The 20,589-nt window shown below is 45.2% G+C and overlaps 1 protein-coding gene across 1 annotated transcript; it reads left to right on the top strand.

Moving 5' to 3' along the window:
- The first annotated feature begins 349 nt into the window (after positions 1-349).
- LOC103667590 (keratinocyte proline rich protein) lies at positions 350-15,880 on the top strand. The gene is made up of 3 exons (XM_008695765.2): positions 350-574; positions 626-2,063; positions 15,489-15,880. The coding sequence occupies exons 1-3, from the start codon at positions 350-352 to the stop codon at positions 15,878-15,880; spliced, it is 2,055 nt and encodes a 684-aa protein (XP_008693987.2).
- Positions 15,881-20,589: the final 4,709 nt, after the last annotated feature.

The raw sequence follows: 20,589 nt of genomic DNA, 5'->3' as shown, positions 1-20,589 counted from the left end.
AATCCCATTGTCTTCAACACCTTCTTGTGTTGGACACTGGTATACCCACCCTCCAGGGGGAGACCCTGGATGCCTGCACCCCTGGCTGTGCCTTTGAAGTTCCCTCAGATGAGGACTTCAGTTAGGTCCTTTGGTAGATCCAAAACAGGTCTCATGGGCAGTGGTCACTAATACTGGGTCCATCTAGCTCAATAGGTGTTCTAGGGTAAAGGTCAAGAGTTGGGGATGAAAGTATAGGGAAGAAGCAGGGTGTCTTCCTCTTGGTCCTAGACCCTTCTCCCCCAAAACTCACCCACCTGACACTGATCTTTCTACCATCAGATCTCACTCACCTACCTGCATCAGAATCATGTGTGACCAGCAGCAGATTCAGTGGTGCCTGCCAGTCCCCCAGTGCTGTGTGAAGGGTTCCTCCTTCTACCCCTCCCAGTCCCCCAGTGCCAAGAGCCAGGTGCTGGTCCAAGCCCCTTGTGAGATGCAAATTGTGGAGCGTCCCATACCATTCCCAGTTCAAGTTTCCCAGGTAAAATGCCAGGCTCCATGCCAGTCCCAGACTATGCAGGTGAAGTGCCAGGCTCCATGCCAGCCTAAGACTACCCAAGCAAAGTGCCAGGCTTCAAGCCAGTCTAAGACCACCCAAGCGAAGTGCCAGGCTTCAAGCCAGTCTAAGACCACCCAAGTGAAGTGCCAGGCTCCTTGCCACTCTCAAATTTCCTGTGTTCAATGCCAGGCCCCATGCCAGCCTGAGGTTTCCTATGTGCAATATGAAGCTCCCTGCCCTGTTCAGACCTGCTATGTAGAATGTGCTCCAGTTTGTTATACAGAAACTTGTTATGTGGAATGCCCACTCCAGACCTTCGTACCCCGTCCAGCTCCTCAGCCTGTCCAGACTTATGTGGCTTGTCCCCCAGTTTCCCAGTCTCAGGGAAGATTCTCAACCCAGTGCCAGTATCAGGGCTCCCATGGCAGAAACTCCCTGCAGCGTCAGTCCCCAGCTTCCTACAGCAACTGCGCCCCCCAGCGTCAGTCCCGGTCTTCATTTAGCACTCGCGCACCCCAGGGCCAGGCCCAAAGCTCTTCTGGGAGCTTCCCCCTCCAGCGTCGCTCCCAGAGCACCAGCAGATGCCTCCCTCCTCGCCAACTGCAGCCTTCCTACCGCAGCTGTTCCCCTCCACGACGGTCTGAGCCCTACTACAGCAGCTGGCTGCCATCAGCATGTTCTTCGAGTTCCTGTAACTACTGCACCCCACCCCGCCGCTCTGAGCCCATCTACAGCAGTGGCTGTCCTCGGGGTCCCACTTCAGGCTGCTCTCGGAGATGTGGTCCCAAGTGCCGGATAGAGATTTCCTCCCCCTGCTGCCCCAGGCAGGTCCCTCCGCAAAAGTGTCCCGTTCAGATTCCTCCCATCAGACGCTGCTCTGAGAGTTGTGCCCCACGACCTTCCTGGGGTGCCTCCTGCCCGGAGCTGAGGCCACGTGTAGAGTCACGTCCACTCCCAAGCGTCTGTCCACCACGGCGACTGGACCAAAGTCCAGAGAGATCACTGCAGCGATGCCCACTTCCTGCCCCACGTTCATGTCCACGTCCTGCTCCACGGCCATATCCACGCCCAGAACCACGTGCAAGGTCAGATCCCCGTCCATGTCCTCCACCACGGCGACGTTCGGAACCCTGTCTGTGTCCGGAACAACGTCCAGCCCCGCGTGCAGCCTCATATCCCAGACGAGTGCAGCGTGATTTTCCCGAGTCACGTCCATGTCCACAGCCCTGTGAGCACCCAGAACCTTATTCACTTCCAGAACCAATTCCCCTTCCAGCACCCTGCCCAAGCCCAGAGCCGTTTGTGGAGCCTCGGCGCTGTCCCAGCCCATGCTCGGGACCAAATCCAATCCTATGCCCTGGAGACGTAGGCGGTCATGAATCCAACCCATGCCGCCTGGACACCAAGGCCCCCAGCTGTGGCCCAGCTGTTTATAACCAGTGGCAAGGAAGTGGTGACAGCTTTGGGCCTTGTGATGGGATTCCAGAGCCACAGGGTTTCGGTGATTACGGAAACCAAGGAGGTACCTGTGTTGGAGTGAAAGGAGGTTCTTCTGCTGGAACAAAGGGTGCTTATTTTTAAGGAAGCATGGTTGAGACATCCCTGCCTCCTGCCCTGAAAATGTCACACCTCCTTTCCCAGCAAGCTCAATTTCCAACATGTTCTTGTTGTATCTTTCCAAGACAGTCAGAGGCTCCCTGCTGCAGAGGTGATGTCCAAACTCCATTGCGTGCCATTTCAGGATCCACACCTGGGTCTCAGGCACCTCTCCGGCCTCACATGTGGCTCCTCCCCCATACACACCCTCAGTTCTAGCCAAACCGGTCCAGCCACCAGGGCACATCTGGGTGTTCTCCAGAATATACCGTATGTGCCCCTGCCTCCAAGTCTCTGCTCACTTCCCACCCTCCTTGCTTAGACCACTTCTCTGCTATGCCCAGCCTCTGAAATCCAGCCCATCTTCCAAGACCGTTTCCTTGGAGTCTTTTCTGTTTGTTCCTTCCCATGGGAGCCTACACTGACTTCCTAGAACCCATTGCATTGTCTATACCAGCCATTTGGCAACTGCTTTGTAATGTCTCTTAAATTATTTCACTTTTAAGATGTGTCTGTTTTTTGTGCCCAACTAGGTTGTAAACTCCCATTTGAGTGGAGTGAGAATATCCCTGAAGTCTCATGCTTCTCCTGGGGCAAGCAGCTGCTGTGCAAAGCTTGTGGGTTGGCAGCTTGAGCCATGATCTATCCTGATAGGCAACCCCAGGATCTGGGACAGAAAGAGGCCATGTAACAATAAAGATGATACCCTCAATATCTGAGTCCTGCAAAATGCCTGTTTTTTACCCTTCCTGACTCTCTGGGATGAGCTGCTTTATTATTATTATTTTAGTTTATTATACCTGCGATCTGATCTTTCCTTAGCCGGGTGGGCTGCCTTGTGGGTGTTCTGTCTCCCCTCAGTGTTCCTGGCATCTGGTGGGAGAAGCTGGATGATAAGGAAGGAGGAAGGAGGGAACAAGAAGAACAGCTCTTGCTCCTCCATCTTGGGGTAAAGGTCTCAGGTCTGGGTTGGGCAGGTCACCCAGCTGTGGGTGTCAGGAGGGAGAGGGGAGCTTGAGGAGAACTGGAAGTTCTCTGTGATATTCCACACAAGATACACTCTTCCTTTGTTCGAATAAACTATTTGCCCTTTCCTTTCTTCCTTCTTTCCTTCCTTTCTTTCCTTTTCTTTCCTTCTTTCTTTCTTTCTTCTTTCTTTCTTTCTTTCTTTCTTTCTTTCTTTCTTTCTTTCTTTCTTTCTTTCTTGACATTGTAGAAAAGGGAGCATCCAAGGTGGCCTCTATGTTCCTCCACCACTCCTGAATCCCAGTGGGCATAAGTGGTCTTGGCAGCACGATGGTGGGGCTTGGAGGGGCTGGAGAGAGGGGGTGCCTCTTCTCTCCACTCCCTGCCTATGAGGTGGGAGCTATAGAATGAGTGCTCTTGAGGAGAACCTTTCCCCAAATGGAAACAGTTCCCCAAGGCCACCAGGGTCTGTAGAGGATAAAGGGGGTCCTCTTAAGAGGACAGCAGGGGGGTGTCTCTGGCCTGGACTCACAGATCCAGCTCCACAGTTGGATACCACAGATCTAGGATCTGGCTCTGAGGGTGCCTTTCCCTTGCCCCAGGGATCTGGTCTTGCAGTGTCAGAGGTGGAGACCCAAGAGACACCTGGCAAAAGAAAACTGAGGTTCTTTATGTGAAGTCCATTCATTCATTTATTTATTTAATTTTTTTTTACTGACAAATATTTATTTTTTACCTGCCAGGTAGGCACTGCTAAAAGGGACAGAAATAACTCTTCTTTGGTCTCAGAGAGCTTACAGCCTAGAACACTGGTTCTCAGGGTAGTACCTGGACCAGCAGCATCAGCACCACCTAGAACCTTGTGACAAATACAAATGCATCACCCCAGACCTACTGAAGCAGAGACTCTGGGGGTGGGGCCTGGGAAGCCGAGGTTTAAACAGCCATCCAGGTGTTTCTGATGCCCAAGAATGTTTGCTTGTTACTAGTTTAGTAAAATACCTTATACACGTAGAACATGAATATATGTATGTGTGTGATTATATATATATATATATGTATGTATTTTATATACAGTCTCTTATTTTCAGAATAGCCCATCACACAGGCATTATTATCTCACCATTTTGCAGAGCTGGAAACCTAAGCACACAGGCCAAAGCCACACAGCCAGACTCAATTCCAAGCCTACATTCTTTTCTACTACTCATGGCATCTTTCATCTCAGTCATAGTCCCTGCATCTTCCAGATATAGTTCCTGTATCAACCCAGTCATTTTTCCAACATACTTTTATTTTATTTTCACCAGTTTTACCTTTGCCTCTTCTCTTCAAATCCAGGCTTCTCCAGGACACTATCTGCTCCGTGGCACAAGCCCCCAGGGCCCTGGCAGGGCTCAAATGACTCCTATGAGGCACCTCTATTTTTCCATCAGCTGGGCCCCTGGGTGGGGATGGGGAGAGGCTTGAAAAACCCAGATGGGGATTCTCATTAGATCTCTCCTCCTGTTCTCTCAAACATACCCACAAACAAGGACCCTCTTGTCTGGAGGATGAGCGGGGAGCAGTCCATCCCCTCAAGACACAGAAGAAACACAGACCTGGATGGGAGAGAAGGGCATTCACTCCTAGGAAACCCCACTCCCCTCAGGTTCAGGGTACAGGTCACCACACAGGCTATTTGTTACGATGACCCATGACTTGCACTCTTCTCTGGAGATAGACTCTGGTTCCCCAGGATAAGTAGGGCTGGATACAGAAAGAGATTGGATGCTGGCAGAATAGAGGTGTCTCTGCGTGAGTCAGGCTGGGCCTGGGGCTCCCTCATAGACCATGGCTGTGTAACCAGCTATCCTCAGTGCCATCTCTGTAGCCATAGAGGCTCAGAGCCCAGTGCTCCTCTCTCCTGAGGAGAGAATTGGGTCTCAATTGGGTCCTCCCACCTCTTCTGACAGGGTGCCCAGGTTTGAGCCTTTCAGTAGGCCACCTGTGAAAAGTTACAGCCCATCTATGGCATCTCTGAGGAAAGAGGTGCTCAGGAACGCTGGTCTGCTGTGTCTGTCTGTATGCTTTTAAAGCATGGGGCTTCTAAAATGTATGTGGTGATAGGGCTGCAACCCTAGGAACATGGGTTAAGGTATCCTATAGCCCTTCAGCCTTGGCATTTGACAGCCCTTCCAGTCACCCCCTCCACTCCCCAGCCTCCACCCTTTCACGCATGACCTGCCTTCTGGCACTCTGCCTTTTCCTTCTATATCAACCATTTGAACAAAACTTGAAAGGCCAGGGAATGGAATTCCAGAGTAAAAAAAAACTATTTATAAAAGCCTTTTAGATGTGCTCAAAGACCCGTGAGAGACTCTCCTCTTTGAATAACACACTAACAATCTCAGGTAGTGCTCAGGTTGCATAGTGTTGTTTCCATTTCAGGTGAATAGACTGTTGCCCAGAAATGCCAGTGCATCAGGCAGATCTCAAACAGTATGAAACAGAAGTCGACCAGACTCCTATGCTTGGCATTCAATATGAGGACTTGGTTTCCAGAGATGAGGGGCTAGTTAGTCTGAGTGAATGTAAGAGAGATTGAGTCTAAAGACCATGCCTTCCACCCTGGAATCCTTCTTATATCTGTGTGTAAACTTCTATCCTTTCCCTCTTTCTAAGCCTCCTGCCCTGGGATTAGCAACTTCATTGTAGAATGAGGGAATTGCACTAGATGTTCTCAGAAATTCCTTCCAGACCAGGTGGGTTAGCCAGAGTTGCTCTTTGTCACAGGCACTAGGCTAGGGTGGAATGACCTGGGAACCCTTTTAAAGACACAGAACCCCAGGATCCATCCCCAGACCTATTTAAAGTGAATTTCTAGAGAGAGAATCTGGGACCTCCATTTGAAAATTATTCTGATCAGCTGAGATAGAAACCATTGCTGTAGTGGTACCCAGGGGTGTGAGGGAGCTTACTCAATATCTACAAGGAGAGTTGAAACTTGCACACATCTGGCCACAGCACAAGGAGGAGGTGGACAGGGTGGCAAAAATGGAGCTGACCACTAACTGTTTTTTATGAGAAGTTTTATGTAATTACACTATGTGAGAGTCAAATTTTCTTCTCCTCAGTATAGGAACACCTCAAGACCAAAGAGTCTCTTCTTTTCTTTCAGTTAAATCCCCAACCACTGCCACCCCAAATACCCAGAATTAGGCTTCTGTACATGGCTGAGGGTGGGGGGTTGTCTGATATATGTTACAGATTTTTTACTGGGAGAAGAAAGGCCTAGTTTTGAAATCCCTGCCTTATCCAGGCATTACCTGCCTAAACATTAAGAGGGAGGAATTCCACAATCCAAAGTTTGTCCTACAGACTAGAATAGTCCCGGATGAATAAGGAAATAGAACAGTCATGCATAAGGGAATAGCTCAGCTCTTTATAATGGAACAGATAGGTAGATAGTAGGAATCAGAAGACAGCCAGTATACACAACATATAGGAGAATAGCCAGGTGGTGAGCAAGACTTGGTCCCTGGCCATAGCATACTCCTGATTTCTGGCTTGGTTGGACATCGCAGAGGATCCACATGCCTGTGGCCTGAAACTAGTTAGAAAGAGTGGGTGATACATGATGATTCATGTGCTTCCCCATCACCAGGGACCATCAAACTCATTCTTCCAAAAGGTGAAGCTTCCTGACCTGGAAGACTAAACTTGAAATATCTAGAAGGCTAGGAATAACCCAAGTTATGCTAAACCTACCCATCATATTCCTCACTACATCTTGTCATAGGAACCCTGAGGTAGGTTAACATCTTTCCTCTGTTCTCGAACGTTATATCTGACAGGAAGAAAACCGTTTATCGACTTATATTAACACATTGGTTCGCTTGACAAAGATTTATTGAGACCTAGCTATCTGTAGGAACTGTGCTTGGTCCTGAAAATACAATGGTGAGTAAGGCAGACAATGTCTTTCCCACCTGGAATTTGAGAGACAATAGAGTTTATGAGAGCTTGAACATGGGAGGCACAAGGCACCACAGAAACCTAAGAGGGGCACTTAAGTGGAGGTGCCCACAATCAGAGGTGTGAAAGGTTGGTGGGAGTTATCTAATGAATGGAGGAAGGAGTGAATGAAAGAGTTCCAGGAAGAGACAACAACAGGTATGCTGTCATTAAACTGACATCATGACAGACAATGCAGGGAGGAATGTTTCCTCCTTACATGACCATTCTTCCTAGTTCCAAATACGCCCTTCTTTACCCAGCTCTAATCAACTTCTTATCAATATTTTAGAGTAAGACTCGAGAGGAAACTGACCTAAAATTTCAAGTGACTTCAAGTGATGAGGGAGGATTGAAGAACATGCCTATGAACATGGGTTAGAATAACGGACCTAATTTGACCGATAAAATGCAATTGAGATAGAGGTGAAATTCTGAGTTTAAGTTAAAGATCTGTTGCACTTGTAGAAGGTAAGTAGATATATGCAGAGCCACACATATGGAGAAAAGTTTGGTTGATTTAAATCTTAGCATGGGGCAAGTGTGAGATTGTCTGTGGCACATGGTGATGAGCTCTTGTTCTTCAAAATTCATTACTTGTGTATAACACCCAGTGCACCCTGCAATATGTGCCCTCCTTAATACCCATCACTGGCCTATCCCAATCCCCCACCCCTCCCCTCTGAAGCCCTCAGTTTGTTTCCCAGAGTCCATGGTTCCATTCCCCCTTCTCTTTACGCCCCTTCCTTCTTCCTTTCTTCTCCTACAGATCTTCCTATTTCTTATATTCCATAAATGAGTGAAGCCATATAATAATTGTCTTTCTCTGCTTGACTTATTTCACTTAGCATTATCTCCTCCAGTGCCGTCCATGTTGCTGCAAATGTGAAATCGTTCTTTCTGATGGCTGAGTAATATTCCATTGTATATATGGACCAGAACTTCTTAATCCAGTCATCTGTTGAAGGACATCTCGGCTCCTTCCACAATTCAGCTATTGTGGACAATGCTACTATGAACGTTGGGGTGCATATGGCCCTTCTCTTCACTACGTCTGTATCTTTGGGGTAAATACCCAGTATTACAATTGCTGGATCATAGGGTAGCCCTATTTTTAACTTTTTAAGGGACCTCCACACTGTTTTCCAGAGTGGCTGTACCAACTTGCATTCCCACCAACAGTGTAAGAGGGATCCCCTTGAGAGAGAGAATCTTAAGCAGGTTCCATGCCCAGCATGGGACTGGACATGGGGCTTGACATGGGACTCCATCTCACAACCCTGAGATCATGACCTGAGCCAAAATCAAGAGTCAGATGTTTAATTGACTAAGCCACCCAGATGCTCCTAATGTATTTTCAAAGAAGTAGCATGCTGCTCTCTCTCTTCTATTATTTGAAAGATTTTCTTTCAGAAAAAATAAAACTCAAGAGCTTAAATCTAATGGATGGAAATTTCTGTCTAGAAATAAAGAGAATAATTTAATAATCAGAACTGTGTGGAAATGGAATGCAGTTACTCTTGCATCCAACAAACACTTATTCAAATACTGAGGTTTTACTATGTGTCAGGAAGTATTCTGGAAGCTTGGGACATATTAGTGAATGCAATAGACAAAGATGCTTGTTCTCAAGGAACTGACATTCTAGCAGAGGAAAACAGATAAAAATGGATGACGTATTTAAACACACACACAGACACACATACATACATACATACATACATACATGCATTAAAATATACAAACTGCTTTGGAAATAAAAACAAATACAGCAATGGAGATGTTCTGGGCAGGCATCACAGACAGCATAAGAAGGGGAAGAGGACTGAGCTCAGTGTGTGGGAGAAAGGGATCCAGAGAAAGGGATTCCAGCATGCAGGAATAGAAAGGGCATAAAAAAGACATCATGAGCTATGGACTCATGGACCCCAGCTCCACTACTTACTAGCAGAGAGGTCTTAGCTTTGGCAGTTTCCCTGACACGTTTATAAAATGTGATTAAAAGAAAAATATACTCCTGTTGTATACCCCTGTCTGTGTCACACAGGATTAAATAGATTATTTGTGTTATATACACTTTGTATATTATAAAACACTACAAATATATTTGCCTTTAGCAGTGAGATATTCACCCTGAAGGGGAGAAGTACAGGGAAGAGATGATGATTGGTCCATATGATGAGGGAAGTTGGCCACAAAGGCAGGCCAAGTCCAGGCCCAAGCAAAGTCTGGACAGGCAGACAGGCAGAAGCGAAGAACAAACAGGAATGGATGTGGTCAGCTGGAGCAAGTCAAGAGAGGTATGGAGGAGACAGAATGAAGGAGTGATGGGACATGGGAAGGCAGACAGAAGAGGGTTGGGAGATGGGTGGTGGGAAATGGCTCAGGCGGGAAGCTGAATCTAGAAGGAATAAGGGATTTGGGGACAGTTGGCTCACATGCCAAGATGAATGTTGGCTTCAAGGATGGTGAGGTGAGCTGCTATCACAAATGGTCATTTGTGTGTTGATGCCACTCAGCCAGTTTGCCAATGGCATGGTTCCTGAGGTTAGCCAGGAGAAGAGGAAGTGCTAAGGAGGGAAGGCTCTCAATCAATCAGAAATACTTCAAAGACTTGAATCAAGATTGGGCCCTTAGTCATTGAAAGGCCTTCTGACTTGACCCAGCCTGGATAAAAAGGCTGGATTGGACAATCATTTAATTAATAAGTTCTTTCCATAGCATCTCATCAACATTCCTCAGAGGCTTGTTTTGTTCAGTCAGAAACCAGGAGGTGTTTCCAGTGAGCATAGTCTTAATCCTCCTGCAGCAAAGCAGGGTTTTCCACTCTCAGCACCAGTGACATTTTGGTTGGGGTAATTCTTTGTCATGGGAGTACATTGTAGGGTATTAAGTAGCATCCCTGGCCTCTACCCACTAGATGACAGTATCAAACACAATCCCTTCCCCACCAGCTGTGATAACTAAAGGCCTCTGTAGATTGTCAAAAGCTTCCTCCTGAGGGCATGGAATAGGAGTTAGGGTGTACAAAACCCACTCACCATCCTTTAATGAGAACCATTGAATTAGAGGAAAGAAACTGGCCTTGCCTTTCGGACATTCCCAATACTACAGAGAATGCCATCCAGCCCTCACTTCCATTCCGAAAGACTCCCATCCATTAACAATAAAAAGTTTCTGTTGATGTAAGGCAGGGGCACAGGCAAAGAATTCCAGCTTCAAGGATTTTCAGAAGCTTCTTATTTTTCATTGAGGGAACTGATATACTGATTATGGAAGGGTAGATTATCTTGGCTATTAAGGCAATTATGAGTAGATTAGCTGTGACTGTCATTATAGTTTTTTGGCAAATTTATCCAATAGCTCAGAATACTCCCTAATTCTTCCACTGGGTCTGCTAAGGAGGGCCAGTGGCAACCTGAAAAACAGTTGTAAGCGAGAATTTCCATTGTCTTGAAAAATCAGAACACAGGACATTTTCACACAAAAAAGAATAAATTTTTATTGATGGTTGGTTAATAGGATTTGTACGTAAAAGAGAGAAAAACGTACAAAAGTTCATTTGTTCAAAAGCATGTCCACATTTCTATTCTCCTGGATCCCCCAATGAATACAATATAATAGTTGAGAATAAGTAAAAAAAAAAAATACTGTATAAGACTGTGTTATGAATTGAGGTTGATGGTATGGTTGAGTTGGGAAAATCTTGAGCTACCAGTTAAAAATGGAGAGAACCTGAGCCTTGCTCTACTCAGAATTTGGACAAACTGGTACAGCAAGGCTTCCTTAGCTAAAGGAGTGATTATTAACCATAAGTTGATACTCTTGGAAAATGTTAGATTTCTGTGTTCCTCTAGTGACCAAAGCATGTAAATACTACAGACTATACTGTCTTATCTAAAACCCTTGGTACCAGATGAGGTTCAGAACTAGTTTTCTAAGCGGGATAGTGCAGTGAACAGAATTTATTGGTTACACTACAGGCATACTTCGGACTTAACCATGCACGATCCCATCACCAAGCAACTCAAATGAAGGAGTCTACCGCCTCTTGGGTAGACACAGTGTATAGTTCAGATCCCCCAAATCCATGGCTTCAGGAGTCCTGCCCCTTTGAGAAGGCCATTAATATCTCTGCAACAAAACACATGAATATTCACAGTAAGGTGAAGCCACCTCACTGTCAGGTCAGGTCAGGTCAGTTTTTTGCCACCAAATGGGTGTCATCAACAATCAGACAAGAAGCTCAGTTTTCAGAGGCCTTTGGTTGGAATAAGGATCATGAATCTTCAGTAACATTTAGGGGATTGCAGCAGTGGTCTTTTCTTATCTCGTTTCCTACTGCTGTCGTCCTCTGTCCTAGCATCTCCTACACTGTCCTCTTCCATATTAGGACCCAGTGTTACTGTGATTATCCTTACCTGCTAAAACGACAACCATACAACTTGCAATAGTAAAATTAAACTAAGACCTTCCAAGCATTTTTGGTCAACATTCAATAAAACTCAAGTGACTGACCCTGGCAATGGTCTCCCCACCACCCAGCCTTCCATTTCTCTTTAGCGTACCCCTATCCTCACTCTCTCTCCTGGCTCCAGCACACATGCCCTACAGTCCAGTCAGGCTGGATCACTCACCACTCACAAAAGACCACCTGTATCCTGTTGCCTGTACCTATTATCACACTGCTGCTTCTCGCTGGAATGTCCTCTGACCCCCAACCCCTAGCCTCCATGGGTCAAAGCTTCTTTGACAAATCTTTCCCAGACACCCTTCCTTAGAATTCCCCTCATTCACCTCTTTTCCAAGGCTAAGTTGTATCCTTGTTTTTGGACACGTTGTACCACTTATTGGCTTTCTTTTTACTTATCCCACTTGGGATGTATTAGTTTTTTAGTCCTATTGAGATAGGGAAACTGAAGGACTCCATAAAATTCTGCTTTTTGCTCCTTTTCCTGCTTCTATTCTTGCTAAGACATGTACCACCACCTCACTTTATACATGCCTCAGAATGCATATAGTATATGTCCTCCTTCTAAAGGGCAAGGAGTTAATGATTTATTTAGAACAGAAAACATCTAAGGAAGGACCAGGTGAGGATGACTGGACAAAGCCATTCCAGACCACTAGTACTAGACATTTTGAGGCCAAGACCCCCTGTCTCCAAGGAGTAACTCCTGGGCCCTCACCTTTGTTCCAATCAATTCCTAGATACCTGACGGGACATGTACACCAGACCCTGAACAAAGATGAGACTCTTACTCCTTTCCTTTCTGAGTCTCCCAGACACTCTGTCTATACCTGCACTCTCTCTATGCCTTTGATAAACTGTGCTGCCCCTTCCTGCTGGCTCGCATTTGATTTCTATCCTGTGTGCAGCCAGGGATCCTCTCAGTTGGCCCTGTGGGACCCCCTCTGGGTCCTCAGACCTGGCCTGCCTGCATCTTGATAGTTTTCATGAAATTTGGAAAATTGATCATTATTTTAAAAATATATCCCCCATTCTCTTTATTCTCTTTCAGAAACTATAAATATGTGAGTGTTGGATTATTTGCTATAACTCAACAGATTAACACTCATCTGTTCATTGTTTTGTATTTTTCCCCTCTTTTCAATTCAATTCTTCAAGTTCAAGTTCACCAATCTGTTCTACTGCAGTTTACAATCTGCTGAGACCATCCAATAAATTTTTGACATTTTATTTAATTTTGAACATATTTAATTTTTCAGAGACTATGTTTTTCATTTTTAGAATTTCCAGTTGGTTATTTTTGAGCATGGAAACACAGGTAATATGTGTTATTCGTATAATATGAATTATATTGCAACAATGTAATGTAAACAATGTAAACAATTTTTACTTGAATATTGCGTGTGTCTGTTCTTAGGTATGCCAGGTAAACCAGCACCACTTCAAGTAGTGCTATCAGGCCACCTTTGGATTACTCCCTTCTGTTCACCCCTTCCATTTTTATTTTACCTTCTCCCTTCAATTTGCTCCCAGGAAACAGTGAATTCTTCTCAGGTTATAATTTAGGGCATTATGGGCAATATGCCCACCTTCAGTACCTCTTTCCTGTAATTACTCCAGATCTACCTTCATCAAACCAAACTCACTGAGGTATAGGGGAGGAAAAAAACGGCATTTAGTTTGAACAAGATGCAGCTACTAAAGTTGTCCATGGCTTAAAGAATCCCCCGTCCATTAAAAATCCAAGTTTACATCTATTTCTCTCTTTTATTTTCTGTCTATCTATCCATCTATTTTCTGATTGTCACCAAGTGCCACATACTATCTTGCCTGTTTCCCCTTTGCCATCTTAATTAACATGTAGATCCTGCAAAAAAAAAAAAAATTCTATCATTATCTATATTTAAAAGATGTGTACTGTGAGGTTCAAAGAAGTTGAATACTTTGGTGAGGTCCCTAAAGCCTATTTTCTCAACCACTATGCTACACACACCACCCCCAACAACTTAGACATACAGATTTTCACCTGAGCCATGTAGATTCAAAGGTTTGGATGAAACCATGTGATTTCACTCATTTGTGGAATTTAAGAAACAAAACAAACAAGCAAAGGGAAAAAAGTAAGAGAAAGAGAGGGAGAGAGGGATAGAGGGAGAAAGAGAGAGAGAGAGAGGGAGAGAAAGAAACAGACTCTTAACTATGGAGAACAAACTAACGGTTATCAGAGGGGAGGAGGTGGGGGGAGTTGGTGAAATAGGGGATGGGGATTAAGGAGCACATTTATTGTGATGAGTACCGGGTGATGATGGAAGTGTTGAATCACTATATTGTACACCTGAAACCAATTATAACACTGTATATTAATTAACTGAAATTTAAATAAAAACTTTTTAAAAAAACCCAAAGGTCTAGGTGAAAAATTACTATCTAGGGTGGAAAGAAAGCAGGGGCTTTGTGACCAGGTCTATAAATGTGAATAGAAGTCCTTCCATGGAAAAAAAGTCAACAGAGGACTCTAGGAATGGGGATGTTCATTTTGACTCACCACAGTCCCCATTGTAATCAGGTACTTTCCTAGCTGGAAGGACATGCCTTGAGGTCTCTAGAGGGAGGCAGGGAGGAGCTGTCAGTCATTACCTGTCACAGGACCATGTGGGTGGCGGGAGACGGGTCATGCCATACTGGGGCCTTGTCTCACATGCGGGGGGCAGAGCCCAAGGCCAGGATAAAAGGCCTTGGGTCCAGAGCCCTTCCAAGCACTCCTTTCCTGAGGTGCTGACAGACCCAGTGCTGCTTGTGCCCCGGTAAGTGTTCCCTGGGACTGAGAGCACAGCCTTCCATAGCGGGAGTTCAGAGCAGAGCAGGGGGCAGGTGAGGCCTTGGGCTATGGTTGGAAGGACAAGGACCAAGAAAATCTGAATCAGGAGGTCCAGGGTGGGATGGGTGAGAGAGACCAAGAACAACTAGGAAGATTTGTGTGCTATATGCTAGAATTTTGGAAACAGCAGAGTGTTCACAGTTGCTGGGTGTGTTTCTCTGGTTTTGGGGAATGAAAACATTGATGGCTAGATTATGCTGGAGTGGTTGCATAGTGGGAATATAGTTTTGGAAATACAGCCAGGCCCATTTGCAGAGACAGTGCATTGAGGATGTTGGTACTTAACAGAAGAAAGAATCAGAGACACTTCTGGATCTGTTTAGACTCCAACAGGAAGGTCCATATTGGGAACTGGGGGCACACTGGAGCTGAGAAACCCTGGGGCTTGCCTGGGAAGCAGCCTTTGGGAGGAGGACTATGTGGATTAGAGCCCTGGGTTAGGAGTCAGGGAGTTTGAGAACAGAGCTGTGACAAGCTAGTGACTAGCACTGGGCCAGTGAATTTGTCTTTTTTCCTTTCAGTTTCTTCATTTATAAATTGAGATGTTTGGGACAAATTGACTCCAATTTGTCCAAAAGGCCCTTTGCAGTTATGATTTTCTATATTCTACAAAACCAAAACATATCAGAAATCCTTCCAAGAGAGAATGTTTTTGCTTTTTCCTTGAAGAGGCTTTCAGTGCTAAAATGGTCCTTACACTGGATGTCTGCAAGATTCTTGGTGATGTGAGAAAATGAAAGCTGGCCTAAAGCCAATTTACTTCCTGGTCTTTTCTCAGACACTAAGGAAATGCTAATTAGCATCAACTTTCTTAACATATTTGGGCATGATATTGTTGACAACATTCCAAATGGGATTTGAGATGCAACTCTGTGAAAGAAGGCAATGGTATACCAGTAAGAGTGATAAAAATGTCAGAGATGGTTTTCCTATATCTGATCTCAAGACTTTCAAAATCAGGATCTAGAAGTGATGCTGAGAACAGGAAGAGGGGGTGGTGCTCTGCATCCTGGGTCTGACTGTGTGACTCTCTCCCTCAGCTCCTGACCCCACCAGCCGAGATGTCCTGCCAGCAGAACCAGCAGCAGTGCCAGCCCCCTCCCAAGTGTCCCGCCCCCAAGTGCCCCCCCAAGTGTCCCCCAAAGTGCCCCCCAGTCTCTTCCTGCTGCAGTGTCAGCTCTGGGGGCTGCTGCGGCTCCAGCTCTGGGGGTGGCGGCTGCTGCAGCTCTGGGGGTGGGGGCTGCTGCAGCTCTGGGGGTGGTGGCTGCTGCCTGAGCCACCACAGGCCACGCAGGTCCCACCGTCACAGACACCAGAGCTCTGGCTGCTGCAGCCAGCCCTCGGGGGGCTCCGGGTGCTGTGGAGGGGGCAGCAGTCAGTCGTCTGGAGGCTGCTGCTGACGTGGACCCCGAGGGAAGAAGAGCAGAAATAGAGGCAGAAAGGGACAAGGTCATCTTCCGTCGGTCTACCTGTGCTGCTGAGACATTTTAGTGAAGATTTCAAACTCTGTTCTTGAGGATTCTTCTTACCTGAAATCCAGAAATCTGTGTCCTCTCTTAAATACTCATCTAAAGCCTGATCCCATGTCTGCAGCCTACCCTGGGAGCCCCAGACAGTAATTCCTATGTCATTCCACGGATAATCCCCTTGGTAGTCCCTCCCTGAAGCAACACAATAAAGAATGTGCTCACCGTCGTGCTCTGCCTGCTTTTCCCTTGCTTGTAAACGGGCTGGGAAGGTGAGCATCTCTGGTATCAGCTCTGTTTCCCCTGTCATCTGGGCCCTGATTCAGCACTGATTGTTTTTGACGGGCTGGGAAAATTCTTTTCTACCCTTCCAGAGTAGAAGTTCTTCCAGCTGGACTAAGAATTAAATGGACACGAGACAGATTAACAGGAGAAAAAGCCAAAGTTTTATTACGTGTGCACGGAGGCCCAGGAATGGCATTGAGGCCCAAAGAAGTGACCAGGGCAGGCAGTTCTTATACATTTTAGACAAAGAGACAATAAATCTGTCAGGCGTAAACAGGACAAAGAAAACTTAACTTTGGGAGCTTCAATTAGTAAGGGATTCTAAACAAAGTTTGGGCAGGGGTGGTAAACGAGTAAAAAGTAGGGGCGCCTGGGTGGCACAGCGGTTGAGCGTCTGCCTTCGGCTCAGGGCGTGATCCCAGAGTCCTGGGATCGAGCCCCACATCAGGCTCCTCCGCTGGGAGCCTGCTTCTTCCTCTCCCACTCCCCCTGCTTGTGTTCCCTCTCTCGCTGGCTGTCTCTATCTCTGTCGAATAAATAAATAAAATCTTAAAAAAAAATTAGTAAAAAGTAACAGGAGTTGTTTATACAACCTTCTCGGGTCTGAGTTTCCCACCTCCGGAGATAAGGGTGTCTCTTCACCTCCTGCTCCAGGGAGGGTACTTTTCACATGGAGAAGTATTTCCTGCTTTCAGGGGGACAGAGGAGGGTCTGAATGTCCTTCTAACAAAGGTTCTTATTTAAGTAGCTTTAATTTGAAGTAATCAATATACCATAGTCGTATATTTGGGGGCAGAACTGCCCCTACAGTTCCGTCCTCTGACACTTTCCTGCAAGTTTCTCATATTAAAGCTGAGCTGGTGACTGAGGAGGGAGAAACCGATTTAGTACGAGGGGTAAGAGATCTACAAAGAGCAGAAAGACCACAGACTAGAATGAGGATGAATAAACAGAAAAGAAAAAATGGGGGGGCGCCTGGGTGGCCCAGTCGTTAAGCGTCTGCCTTCAGCCCAGGGCGTGCTCTCAGGGTCCTGGGATCAAGTCCCGCATCGGGCTCCCTGTTCTGCTGGGAGCCTGCTTCTCCCTCTCCCACTCCCCCTGCTTGTGTTCCCTCTCTCACTGGCTATCTCTCAAAAAAAGAAAAAAAAATGGAAGCACCTTTCCCCACATCCCATTAAACCAAATTCCCTAAACCTGGAAATAGATTGGTCCAATAGAAAATCTGTGCTTCGTTTATCTAATAAAAAATGTTAATCCTTTCTTTTAACTGATTCACATTTGTCCTGTTTGGTTTACGTAAAAGCAACACTTTTCACCAATGATTGCAGAGGTAGTCAGTGGATCTGGGACATGGTGATTTTGGAATTCCACAGAGGCTAAGCTCTTAACTTCTGACTGGAGTACTTTCAAAGTTTGCGTGGTGGTATTGAATTCTTGTCGCATCACCATAGAGAGATTTAGGATTGCTTTTTCTAATTTATAATCTCCAAACTTTGGGAATGACACCCTTAACACTGAAGAACTTGGAATTATGATATGACAGTGGATTCTCTACAATTTCTTGATGGACATGTTTATGTAGCACGGTTTTATGAACAAAGAAGCCCAAGTTTGTGATTGGCTGGCGTTTAGGTTGGAGTACTTAGGGACAAACGGAGCCAGGTATCCAGGTCTGCATTGTCCTGACCACGTAGGCGGGAATACTTTGTAGACCTTGTTGCCACATAAAATAAAAAGACCAGTGTGGTTTATAGACAAGGATAGGTTGGAACCTGGTACTTTCAAAGTGTGGAGTGCTCCATGACCTTTGATAATGTTAACATTCATACAGCTCCATTTTTCATGTGGTCCTGTCAGTATAGGAGAGTAGCTGATGTAGGAGGCCTATAGTTTGTTTCTGGCAGTGATAAAGCTTAGTTTTGTTACCTAGCTAAGTCAGTCCAGAATTTTGATTGACCCAAATATAGTTTGTGGAATTCAGTAGTCTAACAAGGGGGGTAGCTGAGATATCCCATGTTGTACAGGGTTGATCTGTAAAACATTTGGTGATTTGGCAAATGTCTATGCTAGAATTATTTTTAATCTCCTTGCTATGTTTAAAGATACTATGTTTATTTTTTTTAAAGATTTTATTTATTTACTTGAGGGAGACAGAGAGAGAGAGTGAGCACACACAAGCAGGAGGAGCGGCAGAGGGAGAGAGAGAAACAGATTTCCCGCTGAGCAGGGAGCCCCACGTGGGGCTCAATCCCAGAACCCTGAGATAATGACCTGAGCTGAAGGCAGATGCTTAACTGACTGAGCCACCCAGGAACCCCAAAGATGCTATTTTTAGTATAAAACCACCAGATTCATTTGCAATAAAGTTTTGGTTTATCTCTTAGGAGAAGTCCAGTGGCATGTCTGTCTTCAATGCAAAAGGGAAAATTTTCAGTTATTGCCTTTATTCTGACAAGGGACAGTCCTTGAGCTTCTGTAGGGATTTTCTGGAGCCCAAGTAGTTCACCAGGTAAAAAGGCAGAGTGATGTTCTTTTGGCTGTGGATACCATACCTTGGAATCTACCCATCTACCATGTTCAGACAACCAGGTGTTCACATCTGCAAGCATGAAGACCACTTCAGGCTCTTTTGCATTATCTAGATGTTGACATGGTCAATAGTCAGACTGATTTATAAGTATGGCCACAGTTTGATAAACTGGTTTAAGGAAGTGTTTGGTCTGTGCCTGACCTACTGAAAAAGAGAGGGTTAGTAAGAGCAAGACACAGGTTGGAAAGGAGCCCATAGTGGAGACTTAAAGAGAGGGGAAGTAGGATAGACAAGCACTCTCGTTAGCCTTCCAACAAATAACCTATAAACGGGGGGAAAGTATTAAAAAGTATATATATATGTGTATATATATATATATATATATATATATGGTACTTTGTTAGTATTATATATAATATATTATAATATAAATATATAATATAAATAAATTTATACTGTATAATAATATATAGTAGATATTATATATAAATTTAGATTACATATAAATATATAGGAATATAAATATATATAGGAGTGGTGCCATTGCTTCTGGGACCTGGGACTTGAGCCTAGAAATCCTTTTTTCAGGTCACCTGCAAAGGATGGTCTCCTAGTTGTCTTGCAGGTGTTGATCTGGGTCTATTTTGGTATGGTTTGCATGAATCCAGAGGATTTATCTTTTATTCTGGTGGCAGTGTAGGTGATCAGCAGCACCTCACTGAGCCCTTCCCAGCAAGGTGCCAGCTAGTATTTTCTTCTAAAGACCTTGATGTAGACCCTCCCGGATTGAAAGGGCCCATCAGTTGGTGGAGGCCATGCCTCTTTTACCTGTTGATGATATGCTTCATGTATACTAGTTAGCCTTGTATATGATTAGTCATAGCATCAAATTACTCAATCCCTGAATGAAAAGTTTAGAGGTGCCAGTAGGCATTGCACAACCAAATACTATTTCAAAAGAGGTCAATCCATGCCTCCTATTTGGAGTATTATCAATAAGGGCCAATGGCAATTCTTTTGACCATTTAAGTCCAGTTTCTTGACAAATCCTTCTTAAGTTCCTTTTTATGTAAAGATTTTACAGTCCACTTGCCCTGATGACTGAAGATGATATGGGGTATGTGATTTTTTTTTTATTATGTTCAGTTAGCCAGCATTTAGTACAACATAAGTTTTTGTTGTAGTGTTCAACAATTCTTTAGTTGGGTATAACACCCAGTGCTCATCCCAACACATGCCCTCCTTAATATCCATCACCCAGTTACCCCATTCCCCCACCACCCTCCCTTCTGTAACCCTCAGTTTGTTTCCCAGAGTCCAGAGTCTCTCATGGTTTGTGTCCTTCTCTGATTTCTTCCCATTCAGTTTTCCCTCTTCCCCTATGGTCCTCTGCACTGTTCCTTACGTTCCACATAGGAGTGAAACCATATGATAATTGTCTTTCTCTGCTTGCCTTGTTTCACTTAGCATAATCCCCTCCAGTTCCATCCATGTCGATGCAAATGGTGGGTATTCATCCTTTCTGATGGCTGAGTAATATTCCATTGCATATATGTATCACATCTTCTTTATCCATTTGCCCGTTGTAGGGCATCTCAGTTCCTTCCACAGTTTGGCTATTGTGGACATTGCTGCTATGAACACTGGAGTGCATGTGCCCCTTCCTTTTACTACATGTGTGTCTTTGGGGTAAATACCTAGTAGTGCGATTGCTGGGTCATAGGGTAGCTCTATTTTTAATGTTTTGAGGAAACTCCATACTGTTCTCCAGAGTGGCCATATCAGCTTGCATTCCCACCAACAGTGTAAATTTGGGACTTCATCAAGATAAAAAGCTTTGCACAGCAAAAGAAATAGTCA

This window comes from Ursus maritimus, unplaced genomic scaffold (genome assembly GCF_017311325.1).
Source record: "Ursus maritimus isolate PB19 unplaced genomic scaffold, ASM1731132v1 scaffold_12, whole genome shotgun sequence".
Lineage (NCBI taxonomy): Eukaryota > Metazoa > Chordata > Mammalia > Carnivora > Ursidae > Ursus > Ursus maritimus.
The sequence above is the reverse complement of the archived record's forward strand: the minus strand, read 5'-3'. Positions and strand labels throughout refer to the sequence as shown.

Bases quoted from the DNA above. Each gene is read 5' to 3' on its own strand.
- LOC103667590 (XM_008695765.2), top strand. From the start codon at position 350: ATGTGTGACCAGCAGCAGATTCAGTGGTGCCTGCCAGTCCCCCAGTGC. The intron at 575-625 runs GCTCCATGCCAG...GCTTCAAGCCAG, and splicing joins CTATGCAGGTGAAGTGCCAG to TCTAAGACCACCCAAGCGAA. The intron at 2,064-15,488 runs GTACCTGTGTTG...TCTCTCCCTCAG, and splicing joins TGATTACGGAAACCAAGGAG to CTCCTGACCCCACCAGCCGA.